The following is a 19,529-nucleotide window of genomic DNA, read 5'->3' on the forward strand; positions in this document are numbered from 1 at the left end:
GAAAATAATTGAATCTCTGTAAAAAATCTAATTATTTATGCAAATAATTGAATTGTTGCGAAAAAATTTATAAACAAATATGTAAATAGTTGAATTTTTGTGAAATTTTTATTATTTCTGCAAATAATTAAATTTTCAAGAAAAATTTTAATATTTTTAAAGATAATTGACATTTAGACTAGAATTTTTTTAAATTTTTAAACAAAATTGAATTCCTGCAAATATTTGTAACTTCTCTAAAATTAAATTTTTTTTTAGTATTTTTAACTAAAATTCTTCTATAAATGAATGATTTTTAATAATTAATTAAATGGTTAAAAAATTAAATAAAACTAATTATGAATTCTACAAATTTAATTTTTTCCAGTATTTTAATAAAAATCCCTGACTTTTCCCTGAATTTCCTGACCTGTGACAATCCTGAATTCAAAAGAAAAATAATTACAATAATTGAAATTAGTTAAAATTTTCTACTTGTAATTCGTAGATTAAGTGATGAGAAAATGTTAGAGTGAGAGAGAGAGAGAGAGAGAGAGAGAGAAAGAGAGAGAGAGAGAGAGAGAGAGAGAGAGAGAAAAAAATGTTAAAAGTACGCAAGAATAGAAAGATATTTTTAATATTATGTAAATAAAAATATATAAAAATATATAGATGTGAGAAAAGAAAATTTTCTAGCTTGGGTGATGGCCAGCGGGAAAATGGAAATAAGCGAGTTTCTTGACGAGATGAAGTTACAAATAACGTGCAATGTTCCATCCCTTAGGCGGAAATAGATTGCATAAAGAGACTTGGCACGAGGTTGAGCAATTCGTAATCTACTAGGTTAAAGTGAGAATAAGAAAAGAGTAATAATAAAATGAAAGGCACGACGAACTAAGTCCAGGCACACTCGCGCGGCCTCGAATGTGACTCATTCCCCGCGAGAGAGTTGCGAATCTGACTTTTATTTAATCTGACACACACACACAAACTGGGCGCGAAATAACAACTATTTTCCATTAAACAAACAAAAAAAAAACAAAACAAAACAAAAATGCAGTAGTAAAAAAATTTTTAAAACTAAACTATATTTCCTTCCTGGAAAACACTTGAAAATATTGAAATCATCTTTTTCCATTATTTCAGAATGAGACAGCATAATGAAAAATTAATTGCCGGCTAATGCGTTGGCGAGATAATAATCGAGGAATTCCTTCAGTACTTATGAAATGAGAAATAGTGTATATATATATAAAACAACGTTCTACAAAATTCTTATACAATCTTTCGTTTAAAGAAAAGAATTATTGAAAATTGTTTCCACATTTTTAATATTTTATTAATTTTCGAAATTTTCAAAAGTTTTATTAGTTTAATACTTTAATAATAAATCGTAGTTTAATAATTTAATTATATATTAAAAATAATACTAATAATTATTATTATTGTTATATATTATATTATATAGAAAAACTCGATGTTTCAAAAGAGTTAAGTTTACAATTTTCATGCAGATGAACTTCAAAAGATTTTAATTTGACATATTATAAAATTTCAATTTTGAATGAATTTAATTCAAAGTTTTAAAAAACTTAGATTTTTGAAAAATTTTAATTATTCAAATTCTTCTAAAAATTAGTTAAATTTTTAAAAACATATTAAATTAATTATTAAAAATAATGAATTCATAGAAGAATTTTAATACAAACAATAAAAAAATTGAACTTTGGAGAAGTTACAAATGTTTGCAGAAATTCAATTATTTTCAAAAGTAATGAGACTCTTTGCAGAATTTCAATTATCTTCTCAAAAATTAAAAAAAAAATTCTCGTCAAAATTTCAATTATCTTTAAAAATAATAAAATTCTTCTTCAAAATTCAATTATTTTTACAAATTTTAATACAATTCTTTTCAAAATTTCACAGGAATTCAATTATTTAAAAAATTTTTTATAAATTTCTTCAAAATAATTAAATTATTTTCATAAGTAATAAAATTTTCACAGGATTTCAATTATTTAAAATACAAAATTTCATAAAATTTTTCGATAAATATCAATTATTTAAAAAGATTTTTATAAAATTCGTTGCAGGAATTCAATTATTTTTATAAATAAAATTCTTCGCAGAAATTCAATTATGTTTAAAAATTAAAAAAAAATTCTTGTAAAAATTTCAAGTATCCTTAAAAATAATAAAATTTTTCTCCGAAATTCAATTATTTTCAAAATTTACTACTTTAATAAAATTTTCCAAAAGAATCCAAATATTTATAAAAAATTTTAAATAAAATAATAAAAATTTCACAGGATTTCAATTATAGATGAACTTCAAAAGGTTTTAATTTGAAATTTTTGGGAAATTTCGATTTTTAATAAATTTAATTAGAACTTTTAAAGAAGTTTACATTTTTGAAAAATTTTAATAATTCAAATTCTTCAGAAATTAGGTAAATTTTTTAATATATTTAATTGATTTAGTAAAAAAAAAAATGGGTTCATATACAAGAATTTCAAATTCTAAACACAAAAAAATTGAATTTTGGAAAACTTAAAAAGTTACAAATTTTTTTAATACATTTCTTCAAAAATAATTCAATTATTTTCATAAATAATAAAATTTTTAACAGGAATTCAATTATTTATAAATTTTTATAAATTTCTTCGCAATAATTCAATTATTTTCATAAATAATAAAATTTTTTACAGAGATTCAATTATTTTGATAAACAATAAAATTCTTTTTAGGCATTCAATTATTTACAAATTTTTGATAAATTTCTTCTCAATAATTTAATTATTTTAATAAATAATAAAATTCTTTTTAGAAATTCAATTAATTTCATAAATAATACATTTTTTACAGGGATTCAAATATATTCATAAATAATAAAATTCTTTTTAGAAATTTAATTTATTATTTTTTTTCTTTAAAATTTAAGGGGTTACCCCCACTTGCAACTTTGAAAAAATCGATTTTTCTTTTATTGCATTTTTTTGAAGCATAAGTAACTGAAAGTATGTCCTGAAAATTTCAAGTCAATTCCAACAAAATTGACTGAGATATGAGCTTTGAAAGAGACGAAAGAGTCTGATATATACTGATTTGTATATACATATATGCATCGATAAAATGAATATCTTTTTTTTAATTACCACCATGACTTTTCAGCCTACTTCTGGAAACCAAACTATTACGTACTCCCACTTACCGGAGTTGATTCTATGTAACTTTACAAAAAAATTATTTTCTTCGTGGAAACTGAAATTGAAACTTTAAACGCGTTTTTCTCGAAATGGCATTTCTGAAGTCGGTGACCAAGATTACTCAAACACTAATGAACCGATCTTCTTGAAATTTTGCAGGCTTATTTAATACATAAAAATGTAGTCTTTAATCGTTCGATTTTCTTTTTCGAAAAAAAATGTCCGTTTTATAGCCAAAAAACGGACGTTTTTTTTCGTTAAAATCGAACTTTTAACTTAGACTGTCAGCCATTTTGTGAAAAATAAATATTTTTTTAAATCCTTCGATTAAAGACTAGTTTATACTCATATTTGACTAAATTTATCCACATTTTTTGATTCCGATGATTCACTTCGCCGCAATGTTGGTCACCGCAAACCGTATAAATAAAAATATTATTTCGTTGACGGCAGTTTGACACTTAACTATGTAATATTTTTTAACAAAAAAATTACTAAAAGTTCTTCAATATGTGTTCTTTAAGATGATATAGTTATAGATTAAAAAGGTTTTGTAGTTTTCTTTAAAAAAATTCATAAAAAAGGCTTATTTTTTTGCGCTACAAGTGGGGGTAACCCCTTAAATAATTCAATAATTTTCCTAGGATTTTCTATTAAAAATTAATTTAAAAATGAATTTTAGTTAAAATTTTAGATAGTAATTGAATATTAAAAGCATTATAGCAGGAATTTTTAGAAATAATTGAATTTTGAAAAGGTTTCGAATTAAAATCTTTAAAAATTTGAATTTTTTATACTTTTAACTAACAATTCTAAAGAATTAAATTTTTTTTTAACTTTTAATTGACTTTTTTTGAAATTATTTGTAGTTTTTATTTTCAAATATATATTTACTTAAAGAATTTCCGAATAATCGAAATGTCGTAAAATTGAACTGTAAACAAAAAATGGATTTGAAAATTCTTAAAAAAACTTTTTCAAAATTTATTTAAAACAATTGATTTAAAGAAGAATTTTAGTTAAAAATTCTAGAAAAAAATAATTGAATTGAAATGATGAAAATAATTTTGAAGAAGTTACACAGTAACAATTTTCTTATATTGTAAAATAATAATTAATATTCATAATTAATAATAATAATTAGTAATACCTATTTATACTATAATTTACAAAAAAAAAAAAAAATGATGATCAATTTATAAAATAAAATAAATGAGCACGTTTTCCTATAGTGATAATTTTTGACATCATACACAGAGCTGAAGGAATTTTTGGCAGATTGACAGTTGTGACTATGTTTTGTGACAATAATATTGTCCGAGACTCCCTGAACTCATAAAATGTCAAGTACCGCGCGCACGTATTATTTATTGTCTCAATGCTTCGAGAGCAATAATAATCATTAATAAACGAAGTGTGTGATGTAAGTCACAAAAAATTTCTCAAGGCACGTGTTATGAATTATTTCAATAATTTCATTTAATGAGACACTGTAAATTGAATCCAATTACCTCGTATTTTCCTATTCTTATTATGATTATTTTATATTTATAGACAAAAAAAATTCACAAGTTTCTTTAAATAAATAAGTAGATAAATATATGTAAATAAATAAAAGGCCACTTAAAAAATACGTCAAGCTTTTTTTCGAAAATTTTTTCTCTTTCCCTTCCTGGGGGGTAAATACCCCCCTCCCCCTAACTTCCTAAAAACATAGGCTCGAAAGACGTTTTTTTGCAAAAATAAAAAGAAAACAATTTTTTTAAAGGTTCTAGGTCAAAAAAAAGTTCTTCAACTTATTTTTAACTCCCGAGGTAAACAAAAATTGGAATTATTGGTATTTTCATCTCCAGAAATCCCAAAAAAATAATAGTTTTCGATGCTGAGCGTTGACGCTAACTTCAGGGACATAAAAACGTTACGTATTTTTTGAATGACCCCGTAAATAAAAATATTAAATAAAAAATAAACAGATAAATAAATACCTTCATTAATAAATTAATAAATAAATAAACTGATAAATAAATAAATATGTGACGCATCATGAAGAGAGGGACCTAAGAAGCAAAAAGTAAATAAATAAATGAATAAATAATTAAATAAATAGATAAATAAATAGATAAATAAATTGATAAATAAATGAATAAATAAATTATTTAACTAGCATTATTTATTTGCATAAATAAGAAAATTGAAAACAGTTATTGGAAAAATTCCAAAAAATATAATTCTCAGTCTAGTTTGAATATGTGTTTGGAACATTCGCGGTGTTTTCCCTTCGATAATATTTTTCTTTTTCACGTTAATTGCAGGGGATTAAAAATTTAATTTTCAGTTACAATAAAATACACTCGCAATCTGATGCTTGTGTTTTGCCGCAAATTAGTCATCACGCGTTATTCGAACGGCAGACACTCGCGACAGAAATTTACAGTTAGAATTTATGAGTACAGTTATATGCGGTATGTACCAGTTGCGTTCAAATGCGTACTTGCAAGTGCTGTATATACACAATCTCTATATTTGATTTTGTATATATATACACACGCACGTCTATGAAATTTGTAACTCTCGATTCATATCAGAAAATTGTGTAATGATATAGTTGTTGATAAAAACCATGCGTTGTATATAATATTATATTGTATATACAAAGAAGGAAAGAGAGAGAAAGAAATTTTACATTATTTTCTCTATAAAGCTATAAGTCAGTGAAAATCCACTATAAATTTATCACTATGACTCAATTATTATAACATCATTTCAAATTCTGTTTGAAAATCAGCCAAAAATGACTGCAGTTACTGTCATCGCTTATTAATCAGTGAAAAAAATGATTTAAATTTTTCATTTATTATTTTACGGTAGGATAGTTTTTAAACATAACAACAAAATTGTAATAATATATATTTTTCAATTTTTATAAAATAATTAATAATTAATTTTATTATTTTTCAATTATTAATTAATGAGTTTAAATTATTTTATTTTACTTAAAACTATAAATATTAAATTTTTCATAACTATAAAACATGAAGATATCGATAACTTCGAGTCTTCGACTCGGAGTGATCAATTTCTTCATGTTTTATAATAATTAAAAATTCCAAATTGATAAAATCATTTACAATTCAATTATTATTTTCAAAAATTTTTAACTAAAAGTCTTCTTTAAATCGATTATATTTAATAATTTTCGAAAAAGTTCTTTGACAATTTTCAAATCCATTTGTTTACAATATTCAATTTTACGAAACTTCAAATATTCGTAAATTTTTTAATTAAATAAATATTAGAAAATAAAAACTTCAAATAACATTAAAAAAATTTAATTAAACTTTTTAAAAAAAAATTAATTTCAAAATTCAATTATTTTTAAAAATTCACGCTATATTGCTTGTAATATTCAATTAATATCTAAAATTTTAATTCAAATTAATTTTTATTACAAAATCCTACTAGAATTCAATTATTTAAATACAAACAAAAAATAATTAATTGAATAATTGAATGTTTCTTAAAAATCAATTCTCATAAAGAATCGTTATTAACAAATTTTTAAATAATTGAATTCTTTCGATAAATTGTAATAAAAATTTCAAGTTACATTTTTCGAGAAATTTGATTAAAATTATATTAAAAATAGTTAAAATTCTGCAATGAGTTTTATTATTTGTAAAAATAATTGAATCCCTAAGAAGAATTTTATTATTTTTGAACAATATTTAATTTTTGCGAAGAATATTTAATACTCTTGAAAATAATTGAATTTTTGCAATAATTTGTAACTTTTACAAAATTGACTTTTTTTCGTGAGACATCCTCTATAAATCCATTAATTTTAATAATTTTTGAAAACGTTCTTTAAGAATTTTCAAATTCATTTGTTTACAATTCAATTTTACAAAATTTCAATTATTCGTAAATTCTTCAATTAAAAATATATTAGAATATAAAAACTTTAAATATAATTTCAAAACAAATCCGCAATTAAATTTTCTCAAAAAAAATTAATTCCACAGAATTATTAGTTGAAACTATGAAAAATTCAAATTTTCAAATGATTTTAATCTGAAACCTTTTCAAAATTTAATTATTTTTAAAAATTCACGCTATATTGATTTTAATATTCAATTATTATCAACAATTTTAACTCAAATTCATTTTTAAATCAATTTTTATTAGAAAGTTCAATAACAAGATTTCAATTCTTTAAATACAAAAATAAATAATTTATTAAATAATTCAATGTTTCTTAAAATTTAAATAGTATAAAGAATTTTATCAACAAATTTTTAAATAATTGATTTCTTTCGATAAATTTTAATAAATATTTTAAGAATAATTACATTTTTCGAGGATTTTAATTAAAATTGTATAAACAATAATTGAAATTCTGTAAAAAAATTTATTATTTGTAAAAATAATTGAATTCCAAAAAAGAATTTTATTATTCATCAAATAATTGAATTCCTGCAATAAATGTTATTATTATGAAAATAATTGATTTATTGCGAAGAATTTTATTACTTCTTAAAATAATTGAATTTTCAAAAATTCATTAATTTCTAAAAATTGATGGCCTTTAAAATTCAATTATTATTTAAAATTTTAATGGAGATTAGTTTTTCAATCAATTTTTGTGAAAAAATTCTAACAGAATTCAATTATTTAAAAATTAAAATAAATTAATTTATTGAATAATTGAATGTTTCTTAAAATTGAATTCTGATAAAGAATTTTATCAACAAATTTTTAAATAATTGAATTCTTTCGATGAATTTTAATGAAAATTTCAAGTTACATTTTTCGAGAAACTCTGTTAAAATTGTATTAAAAATAATTAAAATTTGACAATAAGTTTTATTATTTATGAGAATAATTGGATTCTTAATAAGAATTTTATTATTTACGAAAATAATTGAATCCCTGTAAAAATTTTATTATTTATGAAAATAATTGAATGATTGCGAAGAAATTTATAAAAAAAATGGTAAATAATGGAATTCCTGTGGAATTTTTATTATTTTATGAAAATAATTAAAGGTTTGTGAAGAATTTTATTTAATTTTTTTTTTTTTATATAATTGAAATTTTTTGGAAAATGTTATTAAAATAGTAGATATTAAAAATCATTGAATTGAGGAAAATTTTTTACAAGAATTTTATTGAAATTTTGGAAAATAATTGAATTTCAGAGAAGAATTTAATTATTTCTAAAGATAATTAAAATTTTTAAGAGAATTTTTAAAAGTTTTTGAACATAATTGTTTTTGAATTTCTGCATCATTTAAAGCAAATTCCATTTAATTAACTCAAACAAAAATTATTTGATTCAAGTAAATATTTAATTGATTATAATCGGTTATTTGAATGAAATAATTTTTTTTTCATTTTAATAAATAAAGTTATATTCCTTTTTTTAATTAAATTTAACAAATACTTATTATTATAATAATATTTTCAAAAAATTGGAAAAGAGAATAAATCTAACGCAGATTTAGATAATAAACGTTACATAAAAAATGAAAATTTGTAAAATTAAAAGTACCAAAATGATGTAACAAAATATAATGAACGAGAAGTGAAAAAAACATTGATCGCCTCACAATATTTTGCCGTGTATTTCTCGGAAAAATGTCCCGTGTAATAGAAAAAAATGCTCGATTACGTGAGTATTATAAGGCGAAGTGAGTCAGAATCTCCAAGAAATGGTATTTTTACAATCGTACTCTTTCATCATTAAATTCACTGATTAATAGTTTCGTGACGTTTTAATTATTATTAGAACTAAGAAGAGTTGTTTCTTCTTCTTTTTTTTCTTAAATATAATTCTCAGTCAAGGATTCGAACATAAAATTTAAATGTTTTGTTTCTAATTAGAAGAAAAAAAAATAATTAATGATGAAAAAAATGATTGATTGATTTTGATTAATCGATTATGAATTCCGTGTAAACAAGAATTTTTTCGATATTACGCCGATGATTTTATTTTTCGTATTTTAAATTATTATTCGTGTATCTGTGCAATATTATGTAAGAAAAATTTTATGCTTATTGAAAAAAACTCACCCACATACTTCTGTAAAATTCTGATTGTGATTTTCTCGATTTCATTGTAGTCCATCTGAAAAAGGAGAATGGCAATTATAATTTTTAGTAATTAATAAGGTAAAGGAGATAAAAATAAAAAATCAAGAGAGAAAATTTTCCTCTTTCACCTATAATTTTGGAAATTATAATTTTTTTCAATGGCAAAACTCTCATTATTATGGACTCGATATCATTGTAATTCATCTGTAAAAACTGTCAATTATAATGTTTTTTCAATTATAATTTAATTAAGAAGATAAAAGTACCTAATCATTAGAGAAAATTTTCCCATTGACATAATAACTTTTGAAAGTAGTTATAATATTTTTTTCTTATTTTTTTTAAATTTAAAATAAAATTATCAATTTTGCTAATTATTGTATACTGAAAATGTAGTTATCAGAAAAAAGCTACTCTCTTGATTAGAAAATTGGCATTCAAATCTCCGGGGGAATAAATGTATAGATAATTTATTCTGATAGAGTGCGATGCGTGTTAACTTTATAATATAACATTGTTAAAATTGTAAAATATATATATAGAGTGTATAATAATAATCGCGGAAGTCTTCATAAAAATTCTCGCGTTGAGAGATTGAAAAACAGGCTTGGGCGTTTTCTTGGAAATTCTATCGATAAAAGGCACGGAGATCCGCGATGATTCTTTGGAATCATTCGGGTCGAAATAACCGATCGCTTTCAGCACGATCTCACCTTCTTGGAAAACGACTCAGCGAGGTCGTGTAAAAATACTCAAGTTCAGGGCGAGCGAGGAATCTGGATATCAAGGCCTGGGGTAAAAGTATATAAACTTTTTGCTTGTCAACAAATCCCCAAGTCAATTAGTTATAAAAAGAAAGCCAAAAAGAATAAACCAAAAATAGACTCAAAAAGAAGAAAAAAATTTTTAAAAAAATAATAATAAAGAAATAAAAAAGACGAAAAAGTTAAAGACAGAAAAAATCAGGGCTCGAACTATAGGTCCGTAAATCGAGTAAAAGTCCGGAACTTTGTTTGAAGTCCGTAAAAAGTCCGTTTTTTTGGAAAAAAAAGGTCCGTAAAGTCCGTAATTTGATTCAGAAAAGTTGAAAAATTTGTAAATTGTACGATATAATTTGGATAATTTTAGAAAAATTACAAATAATTGCAAAAATTTAATTATTTTAAAAAGTAATAAAATTCTTCGCAGAAATTCAATTATTTTTAAAAATTTAAGCAAATTCTCGTCAAAATTTAAATTATCTTTATAAATAATAAAATTCTTCTCCGAAATTCAATTTTCAAAAATTTTCCTCAATTCAATGATTTTCAATATCTATACTATTTTCATAAAATTTTCTAAAAGAATTAAATTGTAAATTAATAAATTTATAAATTTCTCGCAATCATTTAATTATTTTCATAAATAATAAAATTTTTACGGGATTCAATTATTTTCGTAAATAATAAAATTCATTTTAGTAATTCAATTATTTTCGTAAATAATACAATTCTTTTTAGGAATTCAATTAATTTCATAAATAATAAAACTTATTGCCAAATTTCAATTATTTTTTAAACAATTTTAACCAAGTTTCTCGACAAATGTAACTTGAAATTTCCATTAAAACTCATCGAAAGAATTCAATTATTTAAAAATTTGTTGATAAAATCCTTTATCAGAATTCAATTTTGAGAAACATTCAATTTTACAATAAATTAATTTATTTTAATTTTTAAATAATTGAATTCTGTTAGAATTTTCTAACAAAAATTGATTGAAAAACGAATCTCAGGTAAAATTTTAAATAACAATTGAATTTTAAAGGCCATCAATTTTAAAAAATTAATAAATTTTTGAAAATTCAATTATTTTGAGAAGTAATAAAATTCTTTGCAATAATTCAATTATTTTCATAATAATAACATTTGTTGAAGGGATTCAATTATTTGATGAATAATAAAATTCTTTTTTGGAATTCAATTATTATTTTCACAAATAATAAATTTTTTTTAACAGAATTTCAATTATTTTTAATACAATTTTAATTAAAATCCTCAAAAAATGTAATTTTTATTAAAATTTATCAAAAGAAATCAATTATTTAAAAATTTGTTGATAAAATTCTTTATACGATTTGAATTTTAAGAAACATTCAATTATTCAATAAATTATTTATTTTTGTATTTAAATAATTGAATTAAAGCAGAATTTTCTAATAAACATTGATTTAAAAATATATTTCAGTTAAAATTTTAGATTATACTTGAATTTTAAAATCAGTAGTGCATAAAATTTTAGAAAAAATTAAATTTTGAAAAGGTTTCAAATTAAAATCTTTGAAAATTTGAATTTTTCATAGTTTTAACTTATAATTCTGTTGAATTAATTTTTTTTTAAGAAACTTTAATTCCGGATTTTTTAAAAATTATTTAAAGTTTTATTTTCTAATATATTTTTAATTCAAGAATTTACTAATAATTGAAATTTTATAAAATTGAATTCTAAACAAATGAATTTGAGAATTCTTAAAAAGCTTTTTTAAAAATTATTAAAAATAATGGATTTATAGAACATGTTTAATTAAAAACACAAAAAAAATTCAATTTTGTAAAAGCTGTAAATTATTGCAAAAATTTAATTATTTTTAAGGGTATTAAATATTCTTCGCAAAAATTAAATATTGTTCAAAAATAATAAAATTCTTCTTATGGATTCAATTATTTTCACAAATAATAAAACTCATTGCAGAATTTAAATTATTTTTAATGCAATTTTAATCAAATTTCTCGAAAAATGTAATAATTCTTAAAGATTTTATTAAAATTCGTTGATAGAATAAAATTCAATTATTTGAAAATTTGTTGATAACGATTCTTTATGGAAATTGATTTTTAAGAAACATTCAATTATTCAATTAATTACTTTTTTGTATTTAAATAATTGAATTCTAGTAGGATTTTGTAATAAGAATTAATTTAAAAATTAATTTCAATTAAAATTTTAGATATTAATTGAATATTAAAAGCAATATAGCGTGAATTTTTAAAAATAATTGAATTTTGAAATTAATTTTTTTTAAAATGTTTACTTGAATTTCTTAAATATTATTTTAAGTTTTTATTTTCTATTATTTATTTGATTGAAAAATTTACGAATAATTGAAATTTCGTAAAATTGAATATTGTAAACAAATGGATTTGAAAATTGTCAAAGAACTTTTTCGAAAATTATTAAATATAATCAATTTAAAGAAGAATTTTAGTAAAAAATTCTTGAAAATAATAATTGATTTGATAATGATTTTATCAGTCGTTCATTTTTAATTATTATAAAACATGAAGAAATCGATCACTCCGAGTCGATGACTCGGAGTTATCGATATCTTTTCATGTTTTATAGTTATGAAAAATTTAATTTATAGTTTTAAGCTCGGTTTTAAGTAAAATGTTCTCTTATTTGACTCGGACTGGTTATACTTTTGTCAGTATAATAGTTTTTTAATTAAAAAAAAAATTATTGTTGAGGAATAATTTGATGGCTTAATTTCTCCACTTGAGAACGCCAAGGTCACCACCAGATGGCAGTAAAACTTCCAAGAAGGAACTGAACTGCCATCTAGCGGTGACCTTTGCGTTCTCAGGTGGAGAATAGCATCTCCATATTAAATCTTAAAATGTTCGTCAATATTCGTAATTCTATAATTATTTCATATTTTATAATCAAGTTTAGAGAGTTTGACAATTAATATAAACGGATTTAACTTGAATTCACTTTCATTTAATTTTAATGGTCTCTAATTGGAAAAAAAATGTCAAAAAGTGTCAATAGCCTCGTGAGTAATTCGTGACCTTAATTTTGACAGAAGCACCAAAAATACAGTAGTCAGGACTTCGAGGATTAATTTAACAAGTAATTGAAAAATCGAAAGTCATAAAATCTAACAAGTGTGTAAAGAAAAGAGCAAATAAAAAGCCATTTTAGCGAAAATAGTACAAAGTTAAACTATTTTTCGCATAAATGCAGAAGCAATGTGTATGGCTACTATCGGCTCAAAAAGTATAGGCCCCTGTGTTTGAAAGCTCATAACTCAGGTAAAAAAATTCACACGTTAATCGGACAACTTGGATTTAGAAGAAACACTATTTCTACGTTAGTATACGGAAATGCAAGAAATAAAAAAATTTTTTGCGTTATTTACGGATTTTCGAAAGTGAAAAATACATGTTTTTTTGAAGCATTTTGACAAGGGCCTACTTTGAAAGCTTGTAGCTTATTCAATAAGTATCGCATTGTTATGCTGAATTTTTTCTATGAAGTTTAAACCCTACTAAAACAATATATACAAAAATTTTTGAATTATTGCATTAACTTTTTGTTATTATTTGAAACAAAGATAAAAAGTCATCGCCTTTGCAAATAATAATACAGATTTGAGACAAACTGTAAATTACGTACAATATGGTATTGAAAATAATGCAATAAAAATAAATTGTTTAAAAAAATTTTTTAATGAATTATTTAGAAAAAAGTTTTCAGTTTTTTGCTTTATTACCCCATTAAAGCAAGGTGCAGGCAGTCATGAACCCTTTTGTCAGCAACAGGACATTCAATGGCAGCGGTCCCAAGCGGTCCACTACTGTACCTTTTTTTTTAAAGATTTTTCTATTATAGCGAGTTATTTACAACTTTAAAACCTTTGTCGAGTGATCTTCACTAAAGGTATCGGCAAGACTGCCTGCACCTTGCTTTAATGGGGGTAATAAAGCAAAAAACTGAAAACTTTTTTCTAAATAATTCATTAAATAATTTTTTTAAACAATTTATTTTTATTGCATTATTTTCAATACCATATTGTACGTAATTTACAGTTTGTCTCAAATCTGTATTATTATTTGCAAAGGCGATGACTTTTTATCTTTGTTTCAAATAATAACAAAAAGTTAATGCAATAATTCAAAAATTTTTGTATATATTGTTTTAGTAGGGTTTAAACTTCATAGAAAAAATTCAGCATAACAATGCGATACTTATTGAATAAGCTACAAGCTTTCAAAGTAGGCCCTTGTCAAAATGCTTCAAAAAAACATGTATTTTTCACTTTCGAAAATCCGTAAATAACGCAAAAAATTTTTTTATTTCTTGCATTTCCGTATACTAACGTAGAAATAGTGTTTCTTCTAAATCCAAGTTGTCCGATTAACGTGTGAATTTTTTTACCTGAGTTATGAGCTTTCAAACACAGGGGCCTATACTTTTTGAGCCGATAGTAGATATCTTCATTTAATTGCGAGTAGATATAGTTAAAACGATATCACAAGAAGATTATACATTCTTAAACAACCTTGAGTATATTCTAGGCAAGGTCACTGTCCGTCCTGTATATAGTGTGTGTAAAGTGTGTACAGGATATAAGCGCATACTCATTTACAGCCTTATATTATAACTATATATATATATACAGCTATATTATTGGGGTCTATGGAGAACAATATTTCTGCTGGGTCTGGCGGCTGACCCAACGCGGTCAGCAAACTCTTGTTTAATTATAAATAAATATACAGTGTGGGAATTCCTGCTATACGATCATCACGTTTCTATATATATATATTCGTGTTTAAATATACAGAGCAGCCGACACGATTGTTCCATTATGCATCTATATGTAATCCGATTATCGAACTACATAACTTTATATCACATGTATATACGCGTTGAATGCGTGAATTATTAATAATGATATGAATTTTTATACTTTTTTGTTTTTCTCTACTTTCTAATTAATTTCTCTACTTTTCTTAGCACTAGAATGTAGATCTGTGAATAAAGAAATATATTTAAGCAAGATAATATAAAACTAATGAAATAAATAAGCAAATAAATTAAAGAATAAAGAAATAACTACAGCAGGGTTGTCACAAAACTTAATTTTTATTTTCCCTGAATTTTCCCTGATTTCCAGACAAAATTTTTAAGAAAATTTTTAAAAAATATAAAGTTAAAATCTTTTTCAAAATTCAACAACTTATAAGAGTACCTATTATTATGTAAAACATACTACAACTTCAAAAAAATTATTTTCAGCATTTCAATTCAATTATTATTTTCTATACATATTTTAACTAAAATTCATCTGTAAATCCATTCTTCTTAATAATTTTTGAAAAAGTTCTTTAATAATTATCAAGTCTATTTGTTTAAAATATACAATTTTACGAAATTTCATCGATTATTCCGAAATTCTTCAATTGAATATTTATTAGAATATAAAATTTTTAAATAATTTCCAAAAGAAACTCAATTAAAAATTTTCAAAAAAAATTAATTCCACACAATTGTTAGATAAAAGTATAATGAATTCATATTTTAAAAAATTTTTCAATTTGAAAGATTTTCAAAATTAAATTATTTCTAAAAATTCAATATTTTAAAATATTCAATTATTATCTAAAATTTTAACTAGAATTAATTTTTAAAAATCAATTTTTATTAAAAAATTCTATATGAGAATTCAATTATTCAAATAAAAAAATAAATAAATTATAATTCTTATAAAGAATTTTGTCAACAAATTTTTAAATAATTGAATTTTTTTAACGAATATTAATAAAATTTTTAATAATAATGACATTTTTCGAGGAATTCGATTAAAAATGTATTAAAAATAATTGGAATTCTGCGATGAATTTCGTTATTTATGAAAATTATTAATTAAGGACAAATTAAACGAAAACATTCGGACAATGAATAAAATATTCATTGTCCGAATGTTTTCGTTTAATTTGCCTTAATTTTTAAAAGATCTCGGACGTTAAAGATTATTTAACTAATGAAAATTATTGAAATCCTAAAAGGAATTTTATTATTTATGAATATAATCCAATTATTGCGAAAACATTTATATACAAAATATGCAAATAAAAATGGAATTCCAAAGGAAATTTATATCATTTTTAAAAATAATTAAATGTTTGCGTAAAATTTTATTAAAATTTTTAAAAATAATTGAATATCGCAGAAGAATTTTATTATTTATAAAAATAATTGAAATTTTTACTAGAATTTTCCTAAATTTTTGAAAATAATTGAATTTCGGAGAAGAATTTTATTATTTATAATGATAATTGAAATTCTGACTAGAATTTATTTTGGATAAGAATTTTATTATTTATAAAGATAATTGACAGTTTGAAGAGAATTTTCTTAAATTTTTAAAGATAATTGAATTTCTGCACAGAATTTTATTACTTTTAAAAATAATTGAATTTCTGGGAAGAATTTTTTTTCAAATTTTTGAAAATAATTGAATTTTGGAAAAGAACTTTATATTTATAAAGATAATTGAAATTTTGACGAGGATTTGCTTAAATTTTTAAAAATAATTGAATTTCTGCGAAGAATTTTCTTACTTTTTAAAATAATTAAATTTTTGCAGTCATTTGTAACTTCTCCAAAATTCAATTTATTGTAGTGTTTTTTACTAAAATTCTTCTAAAAATCCATTTTTTATAATAATTAGTAAAATATATTTTTTAAAATTTGAATTAAGTATTAAAATTTTTCTAAAATTCAAATTTTTTATTTCTAAATAAGTTCATTCAAAATTGAAATTTTCTAAATTTTCAAATTAATACCTTTTGAAGTTCATCTATTTTTATGAAAATTGTAAACGCAACTCTTCTAAAATTGAATTATTTTTGGGCATTTTTAAGTAAAATTATTCATTAAATAATTTCTAAGTAATAATTTTATGATAGATCTTCAAGAATAAAGTAATTTAAAAAGAAATTATTGTCAGAAATGGAAATAATAATTTTATAGTTTATGAGATAAACAAAAAAGACACGAAAATTCCGAATTTTCTTATGAATTCTAAAAATTTAATTTTTTCTAGTATTTTTAATAAAAAAAACCCCGAGTTTTCCCTGATTTCCCTGACCTGTGATAACCCTGTTTAGAAGAAAAATTGGGTATTTTCCCTAAAATTTATGAAAATTTATGAAAATAATTGAATTTTATTGAAATGACTCAAAATAATTGAATTTTTGCGAATAATTTTGTTATTTATCTTTAATAATTGAATTCTTTCGAAGAATTATTTATAATATAAATAATTTAATTCTTGGGAAGAATTTTATTAAAATCTAAAGAATAATTGAATTATTTCAAAAAAAAATTAATAAAAATTGTATTAAAAAAAAATGATTTCTTTTGAAAAATTTTATTAAAATATTTTAAAATAATTGAATTCCTGTGAAAAATTCTAATATTTTTGTAAATAATTGAATTCTTGCAAAGAATTAAAAAAAATCATTTTTTTATAAATAATTGCTTTTTCGAGAAATTGAAATTTAATTTTTAAGAATAATTACATTTCTCGAGCAATTTCTGTAAAATTGTATTAAAAATAATTGAAAAACATCTACGAGTTTTATTATTTATGAAAATAATTGAATTCTTGAATTCTTAGAATTTGATCAAACATTTTTTTTTTTTAAATTGAATTTCCATGAAAAATGTTATTATTAGTAAAAGTAATTGATTTTTTCTGAAGAATTGTAGGGTAAGTGCGGGTATAGTCGTACAGTACTAGTAGTCTGACACTTTCGTGTTTTTTGACAAATAAATAATAATGCATTGTGATAATTGCTTTAAAAAGTATACTAGACGAATGTGTGAAGTTTATATTTTATTAAAATAGTGTTATTTTCGAAAATAATTAAACAAGAAATATTTTATTTAATGCTTTAAAAATCATGGTGTCCGACTATAGATACAACCATTTTCGAGTAGCGCGATGAGTGGCACAAAGTTTTGTTGATAATTAATCATAAATATTAAAACTTATAGGGTTTAAATATTATATTAATAACTTCTAATATGCTTTAATTCCATTTTCCAGCAGATAGCAATTAAAAAATTATCTTTTTTACTTTATAAATTCAAAATATCTGACAGATGTCCGACTATAGAAACAAGGGGAAAAAGTGTCCGACTACTAAAGCATTCGTAATTTTTTATTAAAATGTTTATATTTTATTAAATACTCAACTATTTGTAACAAATTTATATGATTTTTAATCCTGAAGAACTCCTTTAATTAATAATGTGCTTATAAACACAGTAGATATTTGCTATTTCAAGAAAAAAAGCATAATTTAAGATTGTATCCTTAAGTGTCCGACTACTAGTGCATTTACCCTATAAAAATTTTGTTAAATAATTGATTTTTTCGAAATTATTTTGAAAATGCTATTGTAAATTTATTGAATTCCTGTGGAAATTCTATTATTTATGAGAATAATTGAATTATTTTGCGAAATTTTTTGAAATTACTATAGATATTGAAAATAATTGAATTTCGTATATTTTTTGAAAATATAATTGAATCGTTTTAAAGAATTTGATTATAATTTTTAAGAATAGTTTTTTGATGTCTATAGTATTAGCAAATTTAAAGTAGTGGAAATTAAAAAAAAAATAGAATTTGTAGCTTTTAGTGGCTGAAATCTAAAAAAAAGTACCCAAATTGTAGCATAAGGTAAAAAAAGTAGTAAATAGTTGGTATTAGTAGATGAGTGCGAAGCCTGCCTTGGGGAAAATTCATCAAATTTTTTACAGTGTACCACAGAGGCACGAAAAGGTTGATTTTTCTCTCTAAGGGAAGCAAAGAAGAAGAAGAAGAAGAAGAAGAAGAAGAAGAAGAAGAAGAAGAAGAAGAAGAGGAAAAAATTGGATAAAATCAATTCTTTTTTTTTTGGTACATAAATTTTTTCCCCTGTCTATTAATATACATATATATCTATATAAGGTCGGAGAATGCAAGGCGCGAAAAGTGATTGAGAAAAAGAAAGAGGAAAAGAAAAAGTAAAGTGGAAAGGGGTTAGGGGTGGCACAACACTTGGTGGGAGCGAAAGGTGCTTGGTAAAGCTAAATAAGCGACAAGCTTGTAATAAGAGCTGGCAGAAAGTTAAGTGAACCAAGAAGAGAAGTTGGAAGGCCCGCAATGGACGACAACGACGACGACGACGACGACAGAGAGAGAGAGAGAGAGAAAGAGAGAGTTCCAGGAACTTGGCCTTCTCTTCCAGAACTCCATACTCGTGCAACAGCTTTTTACCCTTGCTCCAACATAAAACCGCCCACGCCCATCAATTTACCCTCCACCTTCTCCTCCTCCTTCTTTCTTCTTTTTCCACCTTCTTTTCTTCATACCCGTATGTTTTGCAACACACGTTGCAATAATACAATGTTTGAAAAATATGACACGAA

At 22.4% G+C, this 19,529-nt stretch overlaps 1 protein-coding gene across 2 annotated transcripts in view; it reads right to left on the reverse strand.

Moving 5' to 3' along the window:
* LOC122507810 overlaps positions 1-19,529 on the reverse strand; it is a 262,525-nt gene that overhangs the window by 148,940 nt on the left and 94,056 nt on the right. Inside the window, exon 3 of one of the 2 annotated variants that reach the window (XM_043620730.1) lies at positions 9,266-9,312. In XM_043620730.1, the coding sequence (XP_043476665.1) occupies positions 9,266-9,302 (37 nt within the window). In that variant the 5' untranslated portion in view covers positions 9,303-9,312. Of the gene's footprint in view, positions 1-9,257; positions 9,313-19,529 lie in introns of both variants that reach the window. The other variant, XM_043620729.1, reaches the window with a different exon arrangement.

The sequence above is a fragment of the Leptopilina heterotoma genome, unplaced genomic scaffold, assembly GCF_015476425.1.
Source record: "Leptopilina heterotoma isolate Lh14 unplaced genomic scaffold, ASM1547642v1 Lhet_51, whole genome shotgun sequence".
Classification (NCBI taxonomy): domain Eukaryota; kingdom Metazoa; phylum Arthropoda; class Insecta; order Hymenoptera; family Figitidae; genus Leptopilina; species Leptopilina heterotoma.